General features: G+C 46.9%; 1 protein-coding gene across 2 annotated transcripts in view; it reads right to left on the bottom strand.

Annotated features, from left to right (window-relative positions):
• The window catches only part of LOC144791617 (dehydrogenase/reductase SDR family member 4-like), a 482332-nt gene that overhangs the window by 33245 nt on the left and 429609 nt on the right, over nt 1-19478 (bottom strand). For both annotated transcript variants that reach the window (XM_078666341.1, XM_078666342.1), the window contains one exon: nt 7648-7706. In XM_078666341.1, coding sequence (XP_078522467.1) covers nt 7648-7706 — 59 coding nt within the window. The remainder of the gene's footprint in view (nt 1-7647; nt 7707-19478) is intronic.

The raw sequence follows: 19478 nt of genomic DNA, 5'->3' as shown, positions 1-19478 counted from the left end.
AGAAATCTTGATAGATTCTTGGCAAAGAATACTAAACTTATGCTACACCTCACTTACTTCTTCCCTCGTACTAAACTTAAGTTAGGTACATTGGGGTAGGCGTATTTTAGAAGCACCAGTTGAGTACTTTTAGTCTTTATTTATTTATGTATGTATTTTATGGTTAAGAAACCATACCATGCTTTTACAGTATTATTTTATAATACTCTTCTTGCTGTACATATTATACTTTGCAGCCAGTATTACGATTGTAGCAGTTCATTTCTTCTGTATGAGAAAGAAGACTGTTCAATAAATACCTTTATTGAAAACGCCCGTCTCTCTAGTTTCTCTGCACCTCTGATGAAACGAAGCATGCACCATTGTTCCCATGAGGCACAGGGTCAAGGCTGATTCATATATGGCCATGTCTGGACTGGGGTAGTGTGGTGAGCAAAAAAACAATGGATTTAGGCCCAGATCTCTCTACTGGGGTGAATGTATGACATTTTTCTGCATTCTGTCCATCAACTGTTGTTTTTGCATTTGTCACCTCGAGTGGGACGGGTAAGCTCAGACGTGAGTCCTGTGCTCTCCTCGCTACTGGAGTCAAGCTAGCCTCGCTGAAGACGGCTGGTAGCCAGAAACCAGACCTAGGATTCTTGATTCCGGTCCAGGGAAGACATGGCTTGGCAGTTCGGGCTGGACTGTTCCCATGAGGCACAGGATCAAGGTTGATTTGCATATAGCCATGTCTGAGCTGGGGTAGTGTGGTGAGCAAAAAAACAATGCATTTAGGCCCAGATCTATGTACTGGGTTGAATGCATGACATTGTTCTGCATTCTGTTCATCAACGGTTGTTTTTGCATTTGTCACCCCGAGTGGGACGGGTATGCTCAGATGTGAGTCCCGTGCTCTCCACGCCACTGGAGTCAAGCTATCCTGGCTGAAGATGGCTTCTAGCCAGAAACCGGTCCTAGGATGCTTGACTCCGGTCCGGGGAAGACATGGCTTGGCAGTTCGGGCTGGATTGTTCCCATGAGGCACAGGGTCAAGGCTGATTTGCCTATGGCCATGTCTGAACCGGGGTGGTGTGGTGAACAAAAAAACGATTGATTTAGGCCCAGATCTCTGTACTGGGGTGAATGTATGACATTGTTCTGCATTCTGTCCATCAACTGTTGTTTTTGCACTTGTCACCCCGAGTGGGACGGGTATGCTCAGACATGAGTCCCGTGCTCTCCACGCCATTGGAGTCAAGCTATCCTGGCTGAAGACGGCTGATAGCCAGAAACCTGTCCTAGGGTGCTTGATTCCATTCCAGGGAAGACATGGCTTGGCACTTCGGGCTGGACTGTTCCCATGAGACACAGCGTCAAGGCTGATTTGCATATGGCCATGTCTGAACTGGGGTGGTGTGGTGAGCAAGAAAACGATGGATTTAGGGCCAGATCTCTGTACTGGGGTGAATATATGACATTGTTCTGCATTCTGTCCATCAACTGTTGTTTTTGCATGCCTCCTCGGTAGCCACGGTAGGGGGAGAAAGCATACCAAAGTCTGGGGATGAATCCAGACCACGGGCCTCGCCCAGTTCCTCTCTTCAGTCCGGTTCTTCCAGCTGGTCTGCTATAGGGTCAATAGACCCCTACCAGTTCTCCTCACCCGTCTCTGGCTGCCACGCAGGGCGATCTGGAATGCCAGGATAGAGGTATAAAAGAACTGGTCGGCGCCGGTCCTGCTCTGTGTCCATTTCGAGGGGATGCCGGGTCATTGCCAGCTGGGGACACAACCGGCGTTGGAGGTTTCGGGGGTGTTGTCAATTGATTTGGCGCCGGAGGAGGTGTCATTAGGTCAACCGGCATCGATACGGATCCAGGCCTGGATCCCTGGGGGCCCTGCGGGGCCGGAGCCAAAGCCACTGGCATCGAAGGCCTAAAACTCCCAGCCAAATCCGCAGGGCCTGAAGGCGCACCAGCGGAGTCGGGCTGCCCAAAGATAAAGTGGAGGGCTTTATAAAAGCTGCAAAGTTAGGCAGAGGTCACCCCAGCTCCCGGGAAGGGAGGGAAGCTCGGAGCCGACCCAAAAGACTCTGCGGGCGAAGCATGACAACCTTCCGCCTCCCGCATCGCATCGGCCATTGGCGGCGTTAAGGCCAAAAGTGTCGGTGCTTCTTCACCTTCTTCTTGTGTTTTGACTTACCTGATGACAGAGACTTCGAAGAGGAGTGATGTGGTAACTCCACGACCGGTCCCACATTCTCCCTCTGAACCGGGACCTCGAATGGCGCGGAGCTGACTGCCAGGCCTCGAGAAGCCTTCGGGACCACTCCAGGTTTATGACCCGGCAGACATAAAAATTATAGGGTGTAAGATAAAAGTCATTAGTAGACTTGAAATTATGGATTTGGACCTTTGAAATATTCAAGACTCTCTGTGCTGGCAGAATAGTTTACCTGAGATGCTCAGCCGTAATCTCTGATCTAAGATGCCGCCCCACGCCCACCACAAAGAAACTGGAGGAAAGTCACCTATGAGCAACTTAACTCCACCCTCACCCCTATCGCCCCCACCAGGACATCCGTCACAAACAGCACAGACAGAGGACTCCACACCTGGATCTCCAGCTGCGCAGACGAGCTTGCCCCGCTACGCAACCCCGGAAAACAGCACCCCAGGTTCACCACCAGGTTCACCACCAACCTCCAAAGCACCAGGTGAACCTGCAGACGCCTGGAGAAGAATTAGAAAAACAACAAGACATCCGAAAAATACTCCACCTACAAGGACGCCATGACAGCATACCACAACCTTATCAGAACAACCAAGAAGAACTTCATCCACAACAAAATCCGAACCAACCCATGGAACTCTTCAGTGTCATCAAGGAATTCACCAACCCACACAGTGGAAACACAGACATCACCCCATCCCAGGACCTCTGCGACATACTCGGATCCTACTTCCACCTCAAGATCAAAAAACTATAGGACAACTTAATCGACCACCCTCCAGACGCCGCAGATGGACCACCGCCCCCCAGAGACATCAGCCACCCCACCATCTCCAACTGGACACTGATGACGACTAAAGACATCATCTCGACCATAAAAGGCATCAACTCAGGGTCCCCACCGACCCCTGCCCTTTGCACATCTTCCACAGAGCCGCAACCGTCATCGCACCTGAACTACAGCACACCATCAACACCACCTTCAAACAGGCACCTTCCCAGACGACTGGAAACGTGCAGAAGTGAGGCCCCTGCTAAAGAAACTCAAGGCTGACCCCACCAACCTCAAGAACTGCCGGCCCATCTCCCTCCTCCCATTCACAGCAAAAGTTGCAGAGAACACATTCAACAGTAACTTACACGATACATCGGAGAGAACGATATCCTCGACCCATCCCAATCCAGATTCCGTAGCAACCACAGCACAGAACTGATTCTTTGTCTTTAATGTGTGCTGATCAAATCATTTTTGTATACGTTTGATGTGGAAGTTCTTTCACATATTAGGAAACACAAATAAGTGCAGTATTAAAGCCTAGACCTCTTTTGTAAATCATTCAGCACAGAGACTGTCCTACTCACCGCCACAGACGACATCGTGGAGTGGAGTGGTGTGGCTCACTGGTTAGAGGCGGCAGAGAACGGCCCGGGACCAGGGTTCAATTCCCAACGTGGCAGGGTCGTGGACCAGGGTCAGCGGACTCGATAATTCTCGCCTCGGTGCCTACTCTAACCAAGGATCACACTCGGCAACTCTGGGCATTAGCTTGCCTCATCTCTACAACGGCCCCCCACATTCGCCGTGGATGCCTGGTTTCACCTTGGAGATACCCAGTAGGGACCATCTCACAGGGATAGCCAGGACGGGTTCCCCAGCAGTCTACAGCGCCACGACGCCTCAGGGCAGCAGTGCGCTTTACAAGACACATACATACATACATACATACATCCATACCCTCCTGGACCAAGGCCACTCCGCAGCTCTCATCCTAGTCGACCTATCAGCAGACTTCGACACTGTCTTCCACTGCACACTACTTGCAAGACAACGCAACGCCGGCTTACAAGGAACACCCCCGGACTGGATCCGATTCTTCCTCACTGGAAGAAGCCAAAGGATCAGACTGCCATCCTTCCTCTTCAATCGCACATAATTCACCTGCAGAGTCCCGCAAGGATCATTCCTGACCCGACCCTCTTCAACATCTACATGGCCTCCATGGCTGCCATTGTCTGACAACACGGCCTCAACATCCTATCCTACGCGGACGACACCCAGCTCGTCTTCACCCTCACCAAAGACCCCGCCAATGCCAAACTCAACTTCCATAAAGGAATGCAGGACCTTGCAGTCTGGATGACCAACAGCTGCCTAAACGCCGAGAAGACAGAAGTCCTTATCCTCTGAACCACCCCCTCTGCATGGGGCAGCACCTGGTGGCCGCGGCATTAACACATCAGCCAACACCTACATGGTCTCCACTGGCTCCTCGTGGAGAAAAGAGTCACTTTCAAGATCCTCACACACGCCTATAAATGCCTATACAACGGACCCAAATACCTCAATGACAGGATCAACTTCCAAGTACCCAAAAGAAACCTCCGATCTGCCAACCTCTCACTGGCCGAAACCCCGCGCATCCACAGAGCCAGAGCAGGTGGAAGATCCTTCTCCCACATTGCAGCCAAGACCTGAAACGAGCTACCGGCTGACATCAGACACGCCCTCCCCCTGAACACCTTCAAGACCTGGCTCTTCGGCTAAATGGATCTGCTCACCCTCCCCTTCCCCTCAGCACCTTGAGACCCTCACGGGCGAGTAGCGCGCTTACAATCCCCTGAATGATTGATTGATGGACGTGCTCCAGACACCTCTAACACACTAAGAGCGGATTCGTCACCGACACTGTGCCGGGACATAAGCCACAGGGTGTAGCTCTTCTCTTGGATCACCACAGGTTGGAGCGGAAAGTAAAGAGCCAATGTTAGCTCGCCGAGGTGGCACGTCTATGGCTGATGGAGGTCACGTCGGGCGCAGACGATGCGGAGCCGATCAACGCCACCTACTAGTAGGAAGGGGTACTGTTCATGAAAAATCATCTTGATCTAGTCTGACGCCTGGGGTAATTCAAAGGTAAGGAATCTGTAGCTAGAAGTCATTATCAGATTTTAGTTGCGTACAAGTTTTGGAAGGTGGAAAACTGCATCTACATAAACTTGGAATGTTTATCAAATTCCCAAAACCTGGTCTTTTTTATTAAAATGTCCTCCTAAGAAAAGTTTATGAGGCAGAATGTACCAGCAAAGTCAACTTTCACTAAAGTAAGTTGTTTCATTTCATTTTTGTTTTCTGTCAAAATAGTTGTTTGCAAACTTTGTAAAAAAAAATTGTAGGTATGTAGAGTTTGATAAAATCCTCAAAATGTTTGCGAAGGAAAATAGTCATCATTTTTATTACCCAGAGTTCACTCACCGGGCATTGTGACTTGAGCATCCTAAGAAGGAGTCTCAGATGTCGCACAAAGCCCAAATTAATATGAGCACCAACTTCTCTTAAAGGGCTTCTTTTCAAAGGTTTTTTCACCTCTAAGTTACAGTTGAACTTAGGCTATGCATAGGTATATGGTATTTCTATGGGAAACATCCTTTACCATAAAAGCAGAACCACAGCCTGCCTTCACAACAGAGTCTCCACCCCGACTACAACATTCCCACACGTTCCTTTACCCCACAAGTCATTACAATGACTTGCTTGCGTTAAAGAAAGCGGTAATGAACTGGTGTTGGATATTAAGTTGGATATTAAGTTTTGTTTGGCACTGATAAGTGGCCTGGAAATAACGCAAAGCAGTGCACAGCCCTGCTTTGCATTACTTAACGTCAAAGGGGCATTTCATGGCTGGTACACGGGCATTCCCATAACACCACCCATGTTTTTTATGCAAACCCCTATCTACCAAACAATAGTAGACATGGTTTTGCAACAAAAAATAAGGCCACTTTGAAGCAGGCATTAAAAGGAGAAATGTTTTTATTTCTCATAACTTTCCCCACTTTGCATGTGTACTTCAGAGTACAGCACACAGCCGAAGTGAGACAATTCCTAACATTTTTTCTGCGCATCGTAATTTGTACTGGAAGGGCATACTTCCAGTACCAAATCAATGCCAGACTCACATACACACCCTTGCACTATAGTACCAAGCAGTGCGCATCGTTGGAAGATTCTACACCAGCCTAGGAATAGAATAGTATAGTGACATATGTCTGTAGATATGGCACTTTCCTGCTTTTTCACTGTCACGCAACAAAGCGCAGCAAACTTTGGGTGCTGCCTTGCGTTGTGTGACACCTTTAAAAACCTGGGTCCAGTGGTGTTATTTTAAATTTTTTACACTTCTTATTATGCAATCTGATGGTGTACTGGCGGCAGGTGTACCGAGAACCTGCTTGCAAGACAAGAGATTGTTCTGGTTGTTAAGGCTTAAGAGCTCAAATACTTCCATTTACGAGAGTAACTCACATGTTGTGTTCAGGAAGAATGACTACACACTAATACATATATGTCCTCAGACTAAATATGACCAGTCTAGGCTGCAAATATTACATTGGAGAAAACCAGAGCATAAGGACGTGTTGTGAAACATCCAATGGCCAGGATGTCGTTAAGCAGGTGAATACTCCAACTATGCAATTTTGTGGGTAATCAGAAACTGTTGACAGGTGTCGTTTTACCAGTGGTGTAACGAAACTTGAGGGGCCTCCCTGCAAAAAACATGGAAGGGATCCCCCATGCTTTGGATCCAGCCAGGAGCTCTCTGGCCAGTGACCTACTGGCCATGGACAGTGCCCGTGTGGGTCCTCTGGACCTAGAGAGCCCCCCCAATATGGCAGGGACAGCAGGGGTTGATGTTATGCCACCGAGTTCCACCATGGTTGTGGATGATGTAAACTTCAGTAAGAAATCCCTATGCATAATGTGAACCGGAAAGAACAATCCCAAAATGACTGGCAATGTAAGGGAAGCTTTCTCCACGTGAACATATTTTCCCTGTGCAGAAGAGATAGTTGGCAAGACTAAGAGCAGACTGTACTCCGAAACTTATTCTGGTAATCTGTAAAAGTTGCAGCTACCCAGAAATACTGCAATTTCTTTGTGAACTACAAGAAAAGATGGGCATTTACTCCAAAAGTTGGCTTAAATCTACTAGCTTAAATTATCAGCTTTTTGAAGTTTCACGCCCAAAGAAAAGAAAGGAAGGATTGCAATACTGATCTGTATGATGAGGTTGGTTTTATTACGTTGAAGTTGACATTGGTGTGGTTAAAATCTTAAAATAGTACAGTAAAATCTAGCTACTGTTCATACAAGGAACATATATAATGGTAAAGTGCTCAGACACAGTTGGAAAGTGATAACCGACCATGCAAAGAGCACACACCAGGCTGTTGAGTTTGCCTTCACACTTAGCTATATTGTAGTGAGATGAATGTTACAGGCGAAGGCTTTTGAGCCTAGCATGGCCTAGCATAGACATGCCGTTTGACTGACTAATCTGGAGTGTCACACCACAAATGCAGGTTTACTGTAGATAGCTTGAAGCATGACTGTGATGGGACCAATGTTACGCAGACGAAAAAGCACACTTATTTACCTTCGGAATCCATAGATTTTCATACTTTCGTTCAAAAGAGGTTCGAAACTTTGCGGATGCTATTTTAAAAAAAGGGAAGCAGAATTAATTTTCACGTTTATTTATAGGGTTTGACAGTCATCTACAATTTTCTCGCTTTTCATCATTTACAATTCCAATCCAATCCAAAAATTCTTTATTTCGGTCCTTTAGACCATGAAAGATACAGTGCAAAATACATTTTAACCAGCCATATTATATAAAAGACATTATAATTATAAAAACACATTTCATAAAAATGATTTCCATATTGTTCCAGACATAACTGAGGATTTGAAGACACAGTTCATACCGGCATTTGTGCATTTAGTAATTTTTTCCTTATCTGCCACATAGCCATAATGAATTTAGCAGTAGCAAAGACTATGTGGGGCAGTGTACTCGTTTTTAATATTCTGTACGCATACAGGTGACTGCTAAATCCCAGATTCCTACATAAAGGCACCAGCCAATATTTCCTTGGTCTGTTATATGCTGGACAGAAAAACAAGAGGTGAGTTTCCTCCTCATCATGAGTCTTGCAGCCTGGGCATATTTTATCATTCCCCTGCTGCCATTTACAAGTGAAGGTTTTAATGGGCAGAGTGCCTAACCTCCACTGTATAAACAATTTTCTCGCTAAAATGGGGAAATTAATGTCCATAAAACCTTCGAATTCGAAAGAACTTTTGGATTCTAAAAAACAATCCGTTAAGGTGCCATTGTTAGGTGCAGAGAGCAGAAGAGCTAGTCTATTCTCTTTGAAAATTTGAACCAATCTTTTGCGGGAAACCCTTTGACAGGCTTGCTCCGGATCCTCCCACAGCTCAGGCAATTTCATGCGGTACAATTCTTTCTTAATAAAAGTCAGCCATTGGATTCTATCGCGCTGGTTCAAATCCATTACGTGGGTAAGATCATGCCTATAGTGTGCAAGCTCACTGGTGGACCAGAGCCTATGCCAGAATCGTAATGGCTTTGACTCCAGCTCTTCAGCGATGGAGGGTAAACCCACATCTAATCTTAAGGGGAGCAGGGGAGTGCCACGAGGGAGGACCAGAAGGTGTCTAAGGAAATTATTTTCCACTCTGGCAAGGTCTGCCCCTGCTTTGTACCCCCATAGCTCGCTGCCATAGGAAGCGGCCGCTTTAGCTTGGGTTCTGTACATTTCTAGGGCCGGGCTTATAGGTTTAATAGTTGAGGTGTTTGAAACCTTCAAAATCGCGCCAGAAAGTTGGGACAGCTTTAGTCGGGATCTTGCTATTTGGGGGTCCCAGGATAGATTCTCATGTAATGTTACCCCCAAATATTGGAAGGTTGTAACCCTTTCCAGGCTGGCTGAACCCAATGTGGGGTTGGGTCTAGTTTTTGGGGATGGATTGAAAATCATAAATTTGGTCTTCTCAGTATTGATCTCTAGACCATGTTGTCTACAGAAAAGACCAAATCCATCCAGAATCCTTTATATCCCCATCGGGGATTTGGAGAGTAGGAGGGTGTCGTCAGCGAACATAATAGCCGGCACCCACCTGCCTGCCAAAAAGGGGGCGTCGTTATCCCTGACATTGTCAAGATGAGATATGACACTGTTAACAAAGAGGCAAAACAGGGTTGGCGCCAAAACGCAACCCTGCCCTAGCCCTCTGAGGACAGGGAACCTTGATAACAACATTCCATCCCTCCCACACCTAACCTGCGCGTAGTTGCTATCGAGAAGCCTGATTATGGCCTGCAATAATTGGGTTGGAACACCCAGGTTCATCAGGACCTCCCATAGTTTCTTGCGTGGGACCAGATCGAAGGCTGACCTCAAGTCAACGAACACCATGTACAGCCTCCCCCCTCAATCCTCACCGTTTTCCAATACAGTAGGACGAGGCGGAATATCTGATCCATGGTGGACGTATTTTTCCTGAAGCCAGCCTGAAGAGGACTTAAAATTTCATTGACCTCTATCTAGTCTTGAAGGTGGTCCAGGAGAATGCGAGAGAAGAGTTTTTGGGGGACATCAATGAGGCTGATCGGCCTATAGTTGGCTGGGAGGAGAGGAGAACCCTTTTTGAAAATAGGCACTATCTCCGCCCCCAACCAAGTACAGGGGATCTCCATACCTCCCAAGATGGCATTGAATAGAATAAGGAGGTAAGGGCCCCAGATATTATGGTGTTGTCTAAAAAGGTCACCGGGCAATCTATCCAGTCCCGGGGCTTTCCCCATTGCTAGTCTCTCGATTGCACCAACCACCTCACGAAGGGTGAGTTCCAGACCAGCTGCAGAGTTGGTCAGAGTAGCGGGGGCCCCCTCATTGGCAGATTGGGTGGTATCTTGGTACAATTTGCCAAAGTGGGCTTCCCAAACAGAGGGTGCAATGTTAGGCTCCACTGCAACTTTGGGTTCTCCTGTACCGATATTTACCAGGGACCAACATTTTCTAGTATCCCTTGCTTCTAATGCTAAGGAAAGGTCCTGCCATCGATTCCAATCCCACTCCGACCGTGCCAGTGCCAAGTCCTCCTTGTATTCCAATTACAAATACAATTCACAGCCTCACATTTCCCAACAGTACAATCCATAATCAGTATCGGATCTCTTCATTAATATACTGACACAGACTTAGATAACAAATGAGTTCCAAAATTCAAAGTACTTTTTTTTTGGATTTAAACTCGACCTTTATTGACGTCAGTGAGGTGACACAGCCTAGTGCCTACATCCCTTCAGGCCGTCACTGCAATAGATGACATCCCATGCATAAGATAGTGAGGGGATTCATACACAGCAAGACGCCTACAACCCAGAGGGCCGGCCGCGTTGGGTATTCAAATAAAGCAAGTAGCAGTCAATTGAGTTCTCTTAACAAGTACTTAAAAACCCAAATCCCTTCTAATACAGATTCCCTGTAAGGTCAACGGTCACAGTAGCCACAGCTTCATACAATATCTTAATCTGTGTACCACTCAGGTCACAGGCAATTAAATATAGCCAAGTATTCCCACCCTCCGTGCCCCATCCTCCATCCCAATGTCCCCCCCCTAAAATCTTATTGGCCCCCACCCGTAAAAACTCCCGTGACTCCAAGCCCCTCCTGGACCCCTTCCCATCCCCCTCCTGCTCCGTACTCAGCTCTGTCCCCTCATTGTCAGAATGTGCCAGAAGATATGCTCGGAGAGGGCCCCAAATATCCTCAGGGTGTGAAGAAGGTAGCATAAGGTCAGCATAAACATCCAGTTGTTCTTGGCAGTATACAAGATCAGTAAGGCACTCTTTGAATTTGGGAGCTCGACCCCGTCCAAAACGACAAGCTATGTGCCGTTTTGCCATCAGAAAAGCTAAGGAGGTGAACTTCCAGACCTTAGCGGGGATTTGCTCCGTATATCCCAGCAAAGCAGTGAGGGGATCATCAGGCACATGTACTCCCCAGTATTCCCGAACAACTGGGTAATCCCATGCCAAGTGTCCAAAGTCAGCGCCAGCAGTCCCGCATCTTTCGTAGTGATCCATGTCACGCAAGTGTAACCGGTGCAACCTGGCTGGCGTATAATATAGACGATGCACGTATTTATAGTGTATCAAACGTAATCTACTATTCGCCGAGATGACTCCCGTTTGGCGACAGCAAAAGGCCCATTGCTCCTCCGAGATGGGAGAACCCAACTCCTCCTCCCATTTCTCTCTAGCAAGAGCGCAACTGTAATTGGAGCGCATCAGTTCGTCCCGGCAGCGGGAGATTCGGATACCCAGGTAGGCAACGGTGTCTCCGCACCATTTCAGCGGAAAATCAGGCGCAAATTCCTCTGTAGCATCTGTAAGGGGAAAAATTTGGGATTTACCCCAATTCACATTTACTCCAGAGAGCTGTCCAAAGAGGATGAGCAGCCGGAGGATGGGATTAAGACTGAGCTCGGGGTCTCTCAGGTAGAGTGTTAGGTCATCTGCATATAACCAGATGAGGATTTGACTTTCAGGGTATATTATGGCATGCTCTCGATAGTGCTGATGTACTTTCGCTGCCAGGGGTTCAATAGCAAGAGCGAAAAGCAGCGGCAACAAGGGGCAAACCTGCCGGGTGCCCCGTGTGATAGAAAAGGGCGCCGACTGAATGCCATTCACCACCACCCTGGCGCGCCCCCCAGAGTAAAGCAATTTAATCCACTCCAGGAAGGGCAACGGAAACCCCATGCGCTGAAGGACAAAAGCAAGGTAGTCCCACTCCAGGCATTCGAATGCCTTGGTGGCATCTAGAAATATCGCCGTAGCGTTGACATCCGGATCAATATCCTGAAGGATCGCAAAGAGCGTCCGCCAGTTGTGAGATGTGCCTCTAGTGGGCACAAAGCCTGATTGGTCCAGCAGCACCAGCACCGTCATAAGGGGCTGATATGATTAGCAATAAGTTTGGCCAGGATTTTGGCGTCAGCATTTATTAAGGAGAGAGGCCTATATGAATCGCACAAATGAGGCGATTTGCCAGGTTTAGGTGTAGATATGATACGAGCCTCCCTCATAGTAGGGGGGAGTATGCCGCTCTCCCGGCCTTCAAACACATGCCTCAGCACTGGGATAAGGAGAGGATGAAAGGTCTTATAAAATTCATCCATCCGGTCCCAGGGCCTTCCCAGACTGTAATTGCATGATCGCTGTAATAATTTACTCATCTTCATGGTGTCGCAGCAGAAAATCCCTCTGCCCATTGCCCAGCTAGGCAATTGCTGTATCTTCAAAGAAGGGGGCAAAGTCAATAGCCTGAGTTCTGTGAGTTTTATATAACTGTTTATAAAACCGCCGAAAAATGTCAACAATCACAGTCGTGTCACTATGCAATTGTCGCTCTTCACTCTCTATCTCCAACACCGTGTTCGAAAAGCGCGGAGGTCGGACAAAAGCTGCCAGCATCTTCCCCGGTCTGTCTCCCTCCCCATACTGCCGTGCTCTATGATATTTCCCTCTGTATTTGCATTCTCTATCTGCTGTTTCTTGAAATTCACTAAGAGCACTGCGTAGCTTGGCTTGCGATGCAGGGGTGGGATCTCGTCGCAATTCAGTCTCAATGTTCCCAATTTCCGTATCCAAAAGTCGCAAGCTAGAACGGATGTCCTTCGGGACTCCCCTGCTCTTCGCAATACATATTCTCCGCACTGTAGCCTTGAAGGCATCCCATAGGGTGGAATATTGTGCTACCGAGCCCTCGTTCCTAGAGAAGAAGTCCGCAATCTCCTGCTCCACCTCCTGCTTAAAAAATGGGTCTAACAGGGAGAGAGGATTAAGGTGCCAGAACTGGAAAGGGGAGTCCGTGCCCGGGAGAGCCACAGCGACCAAAACAGGGGAGTGGTCCGAATAGGTTCGAGGCAAATGGGAAGACAGCATAGCCCATGGGGCAAGGCCCTTCGAAACAAGCCATACATCTATCCGTGACCATGACGCCCTGGCTGTAGTGTAACAAGTGCCCTCCCGCTTAGTCGGATGCAACTGCTGCCAAATATCACCCAACTCATAGTCCTCAAGTATCGACTTAAGGACAGCCTGTGAACGGGAGTAATGGTGTGGTTGCGGGTGAGAGCGATCCATGCCAGGGGCTATTGTCACATTCAGATCTCCCCCCTTATCAAATGTGTCGACCCAATCTCCAATATCTTCCCCATTAGCACCCGGAAAAATTCAGGATCATCAGTATTAGGTCAATATCAGGACACCAGGGTGAAGATTTGATTAGCTATCCGTCCCCAAAGTATGACATAACGCCCTTGCTTATCAGCAACACTTCCCAGCGGGGTATATGGAAGGGACTTTCTCACCAGTATGCAAGTGCCTCTGGCATAGGTGGAATAGAAAGAGAAGCACGTGTGACTGGCCCATCGAGCAGCAAAGGTTGGAGGGACAGCAGGGTAAAATGTGTCTCCTGTAACATAGCACAGTGTATGTTGTGTCTGTCTAGATACAATAATATGTGTCTCCGTTTATGGGCATCTCCCATCCCTCTAACGTTCCAGATAAGGAAAAGGTATGTAGGGGGCCCCGAGCGCTCAGCCATTGCACATCCTCGGGCATTGTATACTCATGCGGCATGAAGTGGCATCCCGGTACTCTATGCTCATAGCATCAATAGCTCGGTAATCAGTGACCAGTGACATGACCTGACATCTAGTAGCATTCAAACATCCACAAAACAATTCTGCCCCCCCCTCCCACACCAGAAGCCCAAACCTGCTGTGGCCCGGATCCCTCCGTCCCATCCCTCCCCACCAAGTTAGGTTCCCAACAGGGGAAAACATCTGCACCCATATCGAAACTAGAGGCGCTAAACCCATAATCAACTCAATAAGGGATCTCCCGCCGGGTGGCAACCAGAGGGTGTCCAGGGGTCGTCCTTGCCATAGCAGGGTGCTCGGGGGAATATATAATGGTCATCCAGAGCTTAGGTATATATCACCTAGAATCCTTTTCTCTTGCAACAGGCGTAGGGGCAGGTCAGAAAATGTCTTCGTTTGGACAAGCAGCAGGGGACGGGTGCCCATCCCAAATAGTGTCATTGCGATCATCTCAGTCCATACTTCCAGGACAGCTGCCAGCATGTTAAAGTACTGAACTGGGACCCAGCACCTTTTCCGAGGGGGAGGTGAGAAGCCCCCCCATACATCCCCCCACATTACAAAAGTACCCCTCTCACCTATGTCAGTCAGGTTAGGATCCCAGAAATTGTGTAGTCATCTGCGGGCATCATCAAGAAGTTTGAGGGTCATTCTACATCTGAGGTACCTCCACCAGCCTCAAGGTGATGGGACGGCAAAGCCCACCCCGCCCCCGACCTCGGCATGGTCTTCAGGAAATCTTGTGTCAGCTGCGGAGTGCTGAGGAAGTGCAGGGAAGAGCATTGCATAAAGGATATTAAGTTGCTGCAGTTTCTTTTTCACCGGTAGGAACTTCCATCTCTGCTCCTGGACCGCCATGGTGAAATCGGGGTAGATTGAGACGTCCATCCCCTCATGTCTGAGCTGCCCCTTTTCTCTGGAGAGGCACAGGGCCACGTCCCGGTCCCTGTAGTTGAGCAAGCGGGCGATTATTGGACCTGGCGTCGCCCCTGGAACCGGGCTGGCCGCAAGCGACCTATGAGCTCGCTCCACCACCAGCATAGAGGAAAAGGCCTCTATGCTGGCAGAGGCATCCTCCAGAAATCCCTCGTTCCGTCTCCCCCTCATGTTGGTCCACCTTATGTGACACTCCACCTTGTCTCGCAGCCATGGAGTCCATTTTGGATTCAATCGAGGTCAGGCCAGACTGCATGGCCAGGAGCAGGTCCTTCAGGTCAGCTGTAGAAGGCGCCTGTGTCTCCACTTGTTCCTCTGCAGGGTCCATGTGTGATCGCATGCTTTTTCGCGCCTCAAAGTTCAGCTTCGGCTGGCGGTCGTCCGGCTTCCCCATGGTGTCCAGTCGCCCCCGCGCACCCTTTGGCGTTCGTCTTCTACTTCGGCCAGGTATTGGAAATGAGGGCCCCTGCCTGATCCCCGCACCCTCTAGATTCCAGTGTCACTCAGCAGCGGGTTAGACCAGGAGGCGCCCAGGAGGGAAACAGCCAGATCTCACTCTTCACACACCAAGGGGGCCAGAGGAATGCCCCCAGTATTTCCTCAGCAGGCCTCCCTCGACCTCGTCTATAGCCCCCCCAGTACCTTCCAGGCCATCTCAGGATCCCAGTCTCAGGGATCAGCAATTGCTCAAGGTGCAAGTCAGTGGCCACTATTTTTACGGGGAGGCCTCTCTCTCCAGTCTCTAAAATTTGCTATGTCTCCCTGTCCGTATTGTGGGCTCCTCCCTCAGCGCTGCAGGTGTTAACTACAGAGCAGCTAGTCGGACGGAGTTCCCCGCCCCAGTGGGCGTTGCTGTGGTGAAGTCCAGCTGCATCGTTTAGCAGACCTGGATGTCTCTAAGCGGTGGTCATCATTTACATGAGAGGAGCTGGGTTTCAAGGAACCAAGGTGTGGACGTATGTGAAGGTGAATGGCAGAAAAACCCAGTGCGGTATTTAGTACGTTTTATTGGCTGGCATACACGACGGCTCACTTGAGCAGCAGGAAGGCTGTCCTACGAGGACCAAGAGGCTGTGCGAGCGGCAACACTCACTGGGGTGGGGAACTCAATAAATTTAGACGCACTGTCTGTCCTGCATGCCAGTTTCTATCAAGCGTATGACAAAGGCCAGGGCCCTAAACGCGTCAGCTTTTTCAATATTCTGTGCTTATGTAACCTACCTACGCCATAGCCTTGAATAAGTATGTTAAGCCAAACGAACCTGTGTGGGACTTCTCCCATGAGGCAACTCTTTTGAATATATATATATATATATATATATATATATATATATATATATATATATATATATATATATATATATATATAGAGAGAGAGAGAGAGAGATATATATATATATATATATATATATATATTTCAAACGAAAAACCTCCAGTCCTGGGTTTAGTTAAATGAGAGCACTCCAAGTCAGATATCGCGTAGGTTCATTCACACATTTTATTCTCCGTGAAACCTCAGCAAATTCAATCCACAAACGCGTTTCGGCGTTCACCGCCTTCGTCAGTGTAGATTGACACTGTTTCCCAATCACATTTAAACTAGTGACCATTGATGATCATGGTCACGTGTTTCCACTTTGTATCGACATAAACAAAGGTACGTCAAGTAATTCTTTCATTACTTACACGGCGGCCATCTTAGCACGGTAAATAATTCATTATAATGCATTGAATCATAACTATCATACATGATTACTATTACAAATCAAACTTTTTCGTGCATTCATAAGATATAATCCGCACCATTGGTACCTATAGTATGATTTTCACACCCAACTCATGGTGAAAATCAAAAAATGTTCACAATACAGAAAATCACCAAACAGTCAAAATCAAAGTTCAATGAGGTTTTGACAATCTAGCCCTGGATGGGCACAACGATATGTACATAATTGTAACACTAATGCATTTTGTGATCCTCACTTTTGTACAATACTGAAAATGACATAATGATTCATAATGACAACTACTGTTCAGGTGACTAACGTTTAGACATCTCTGTCTATAATAAGGGACTATGTACATCAGATTCCAGGATTCAGAAAGAGTTCCGGGACAGAGACGAGTGCCTCAAATATGAGTCCACATCTCCTCTTCATTGTTCATCCCCCCCGGGGTCTTGGTTTGCAATTGGATAATGAATCTTGATTCTAATGTTCTTAATTTCTTTATCCAATTTCCTCCTCTTTCTGTTCTGACTAACTGATCCAGAATGAAATACGTCAATAGATTACTATTGCTATCATGTACCTGCTCGAAATGACGAGCTACTGGGTAATTAGGGTCCTTCGTGGTGATCGCCCTCATGTGTTCTAGGACCCTAAGTTTGGTGGCTTTTACTGTGCTTCCTATATACCTTTTCCCACAGGGACATGTTAGGCAGTAGACAGTATAGTCAGAATTACAATTGACCAACTTGGTTATTCTGCCTTTCCTTTCCTTTCCTGGAATGTGATATTCTTTGACTTTTTGGGAGTTCTTACAGGCCTTGCACTTCATGCAAGGATAGAAGCCTGTTACCGTCATTTTTCTTTTTCTTTTCTTTTCATAGTGGCTATTTACAAGGTAATCTTTAAAAGAGTTCCCCTTTCTGTAAGTGATTAAGGGATAATCAGATATTGATTTGCCGATCACAGAATCTGATTTCAGAATCTTCCAGTTCTTGCGTATTATGTTGAAGATTTCTGGAGATTTCTCTGAAAAATCGGTGATTAATCTGATTTTTGTGTCTGCGGGTCTGCGTTTCTCAGTCAAAAGATCTTGTCTTTCGACTGAGGCACTCCTCATTTCTGCTTGACTTAAGATTCCTTTTCCATAGCCTCTCTGTAAAAATCTATACTTGGACTGTTCCTTGGCCTTCTCAAACTCCTGTGTGGTAGAGCAGTTGCGCTTAATCCGCAAAAACTCTCCCAAGGGGATGTTGTTCACGACACTGCGGGGATGGTAACTTCGTGAGTGCAATATTGTATTGCCCGCCGTAGGTTTTCTATAGGCAGCGGTCTGAATCCTATCATTTTCCACATAGACCCGAAGGTCCAGGTAGAATACCTCACTTTTGCTCATGTTGCTCGTGAAGCTGAGATTCAAGTTATTTTCATTTAGTTTTGCAATGTATCTCTCAGCCTCCTTCTGTGTTCCCCGCCACACCAAAAACAAATCGTCGATGTAGCGGGTCCACAGAACGATATTCTCCATCCACCTGTCGTTGTCTTCCGCCAACAAAAAAAAAAAAAAAAAAAAAAAAAAATATATATATATATATACGGTGACACTCCTTACTGAGTTTCAAAAAGTTTTTATTTAGCGCTCAAGAGTGACTGTTCACACGTTTCGATTGCTCCCGGCAACCTTGTTCACAACAGGGTGCGCCATCTTGTGTGCAGTTAAATAATAATAAATAACATAGAAAACAGCTTGAGGTTAGGGGGAAATTACATATTACATAGCAATATATATTTTTTTAAGATTAGATAATATACGTGCAATAAAACATTCAGTCTTATATACAGCTATAATACATAGTATTGCAATCTCGTTCACTTAATCACATAGGGAAATAAAAACCTCTGTATTGATTATAGAGAGAAAGACTCGCTAGATAGTGCATGTTATAATTAAAGAGACTGGAATAAATATCCAATCTTTATCTAAATAGGTAGTCCAAATGTTCAAACACTCTCTTGATGTAAATCAGCTCTATATAACATTATGGAAATTTCTCAAACTGCAAGTGCCTAATGACTCTGTTGTAAGTGATTACCCAATTACTTCCAAAAAGTGCTCAGTGCTATAAAAATGTCTTTCATTAAATACAAATATACAAAAAAACGAGAACAGGTAGCACAACCATTCAATATAGAATAAATATATCTCTCATTATATAATATATACATATATATGTATATTACCTACTGGAGGTAGTTATAGTTAGGACCTTGTTTCTATTCAAAAAGCGTTTTTTCTTTTATCTTTTACGCTGTTTGAGGAATGTTCACAAAAGTTTCAAAACTAATGGCCCACTCACTTCAGCTGTTGTGTTAAAAGTTTCGGGGGGATTTGTCAAGCAGGAGCCGAGAAAAAAGGGGGGGTCCCAAACCGTGTATCTCCATGTTAATTTCCATAGGAAACTTTAGACATGGCTACAGCTCGAACTGCTTTACACCAAATTTAGCAAAAACTAAGCTCTTGGTTCAGAAAGCACTCTTTTTGTTACATTGTGTAAATCCGCTCTGCAGTTCCTGAGAAATTTCTCAGATATCCATATATCGCCGCAAAGGATCCACGAACCCTAACGATCACGAGCCTGCGACCTGATTGGTCCGACGATCATCAGATCCATTATTCAGCCAAACTTCCCACAGGCCCTGGATGACGCTTTCCAAGGGTAGTATTGCATCACCAGTTGGTCCGCTCCTCTGAGGTAGGTGACCCAGTTGAGCCAACTTTTGTAGGTAGTCTTGGTGGTGTCTTTCCAGTTCGTTGGCACCAGGTTGACCGTCGCTGTCAGGAATAGGTCCATTAGTTCCCTCTCTTCCACTGAGGAGAGGTCGGTTCGAATAAATGCTGTGGTGAGCGAGGCAAAGTCCCTTATTATCTTGCACTTAAAGACCTTGTCTAGGAAGTCAAACACCCTACTCCAGAACCCCTTGAGTGTTTACCATTGGAAGATGAGATGTTCCAAGTCACCCTTCCCTGTGTTGCAGTTCCAGCAGAGCAGGCTATCCCTAAGGC

The sequence above is a fragment of the Lissotriton helveticus genome, chromosome 11, assembly GCF_964261635.1.
Source record: "Lissotriton helveticus chromosome 11, aLisHel1.1, whole genome shotgun sequence".
Taxonomy (NCBI): Eukaryota; Metazoa; Chordata; class Amphibia; order Caudata; family Salamandridae; genus Lissotriton; species Lissotriton helveticus.
This window is presented reverse-complemented; position numbering and strand designations above follow the sequence as displayed.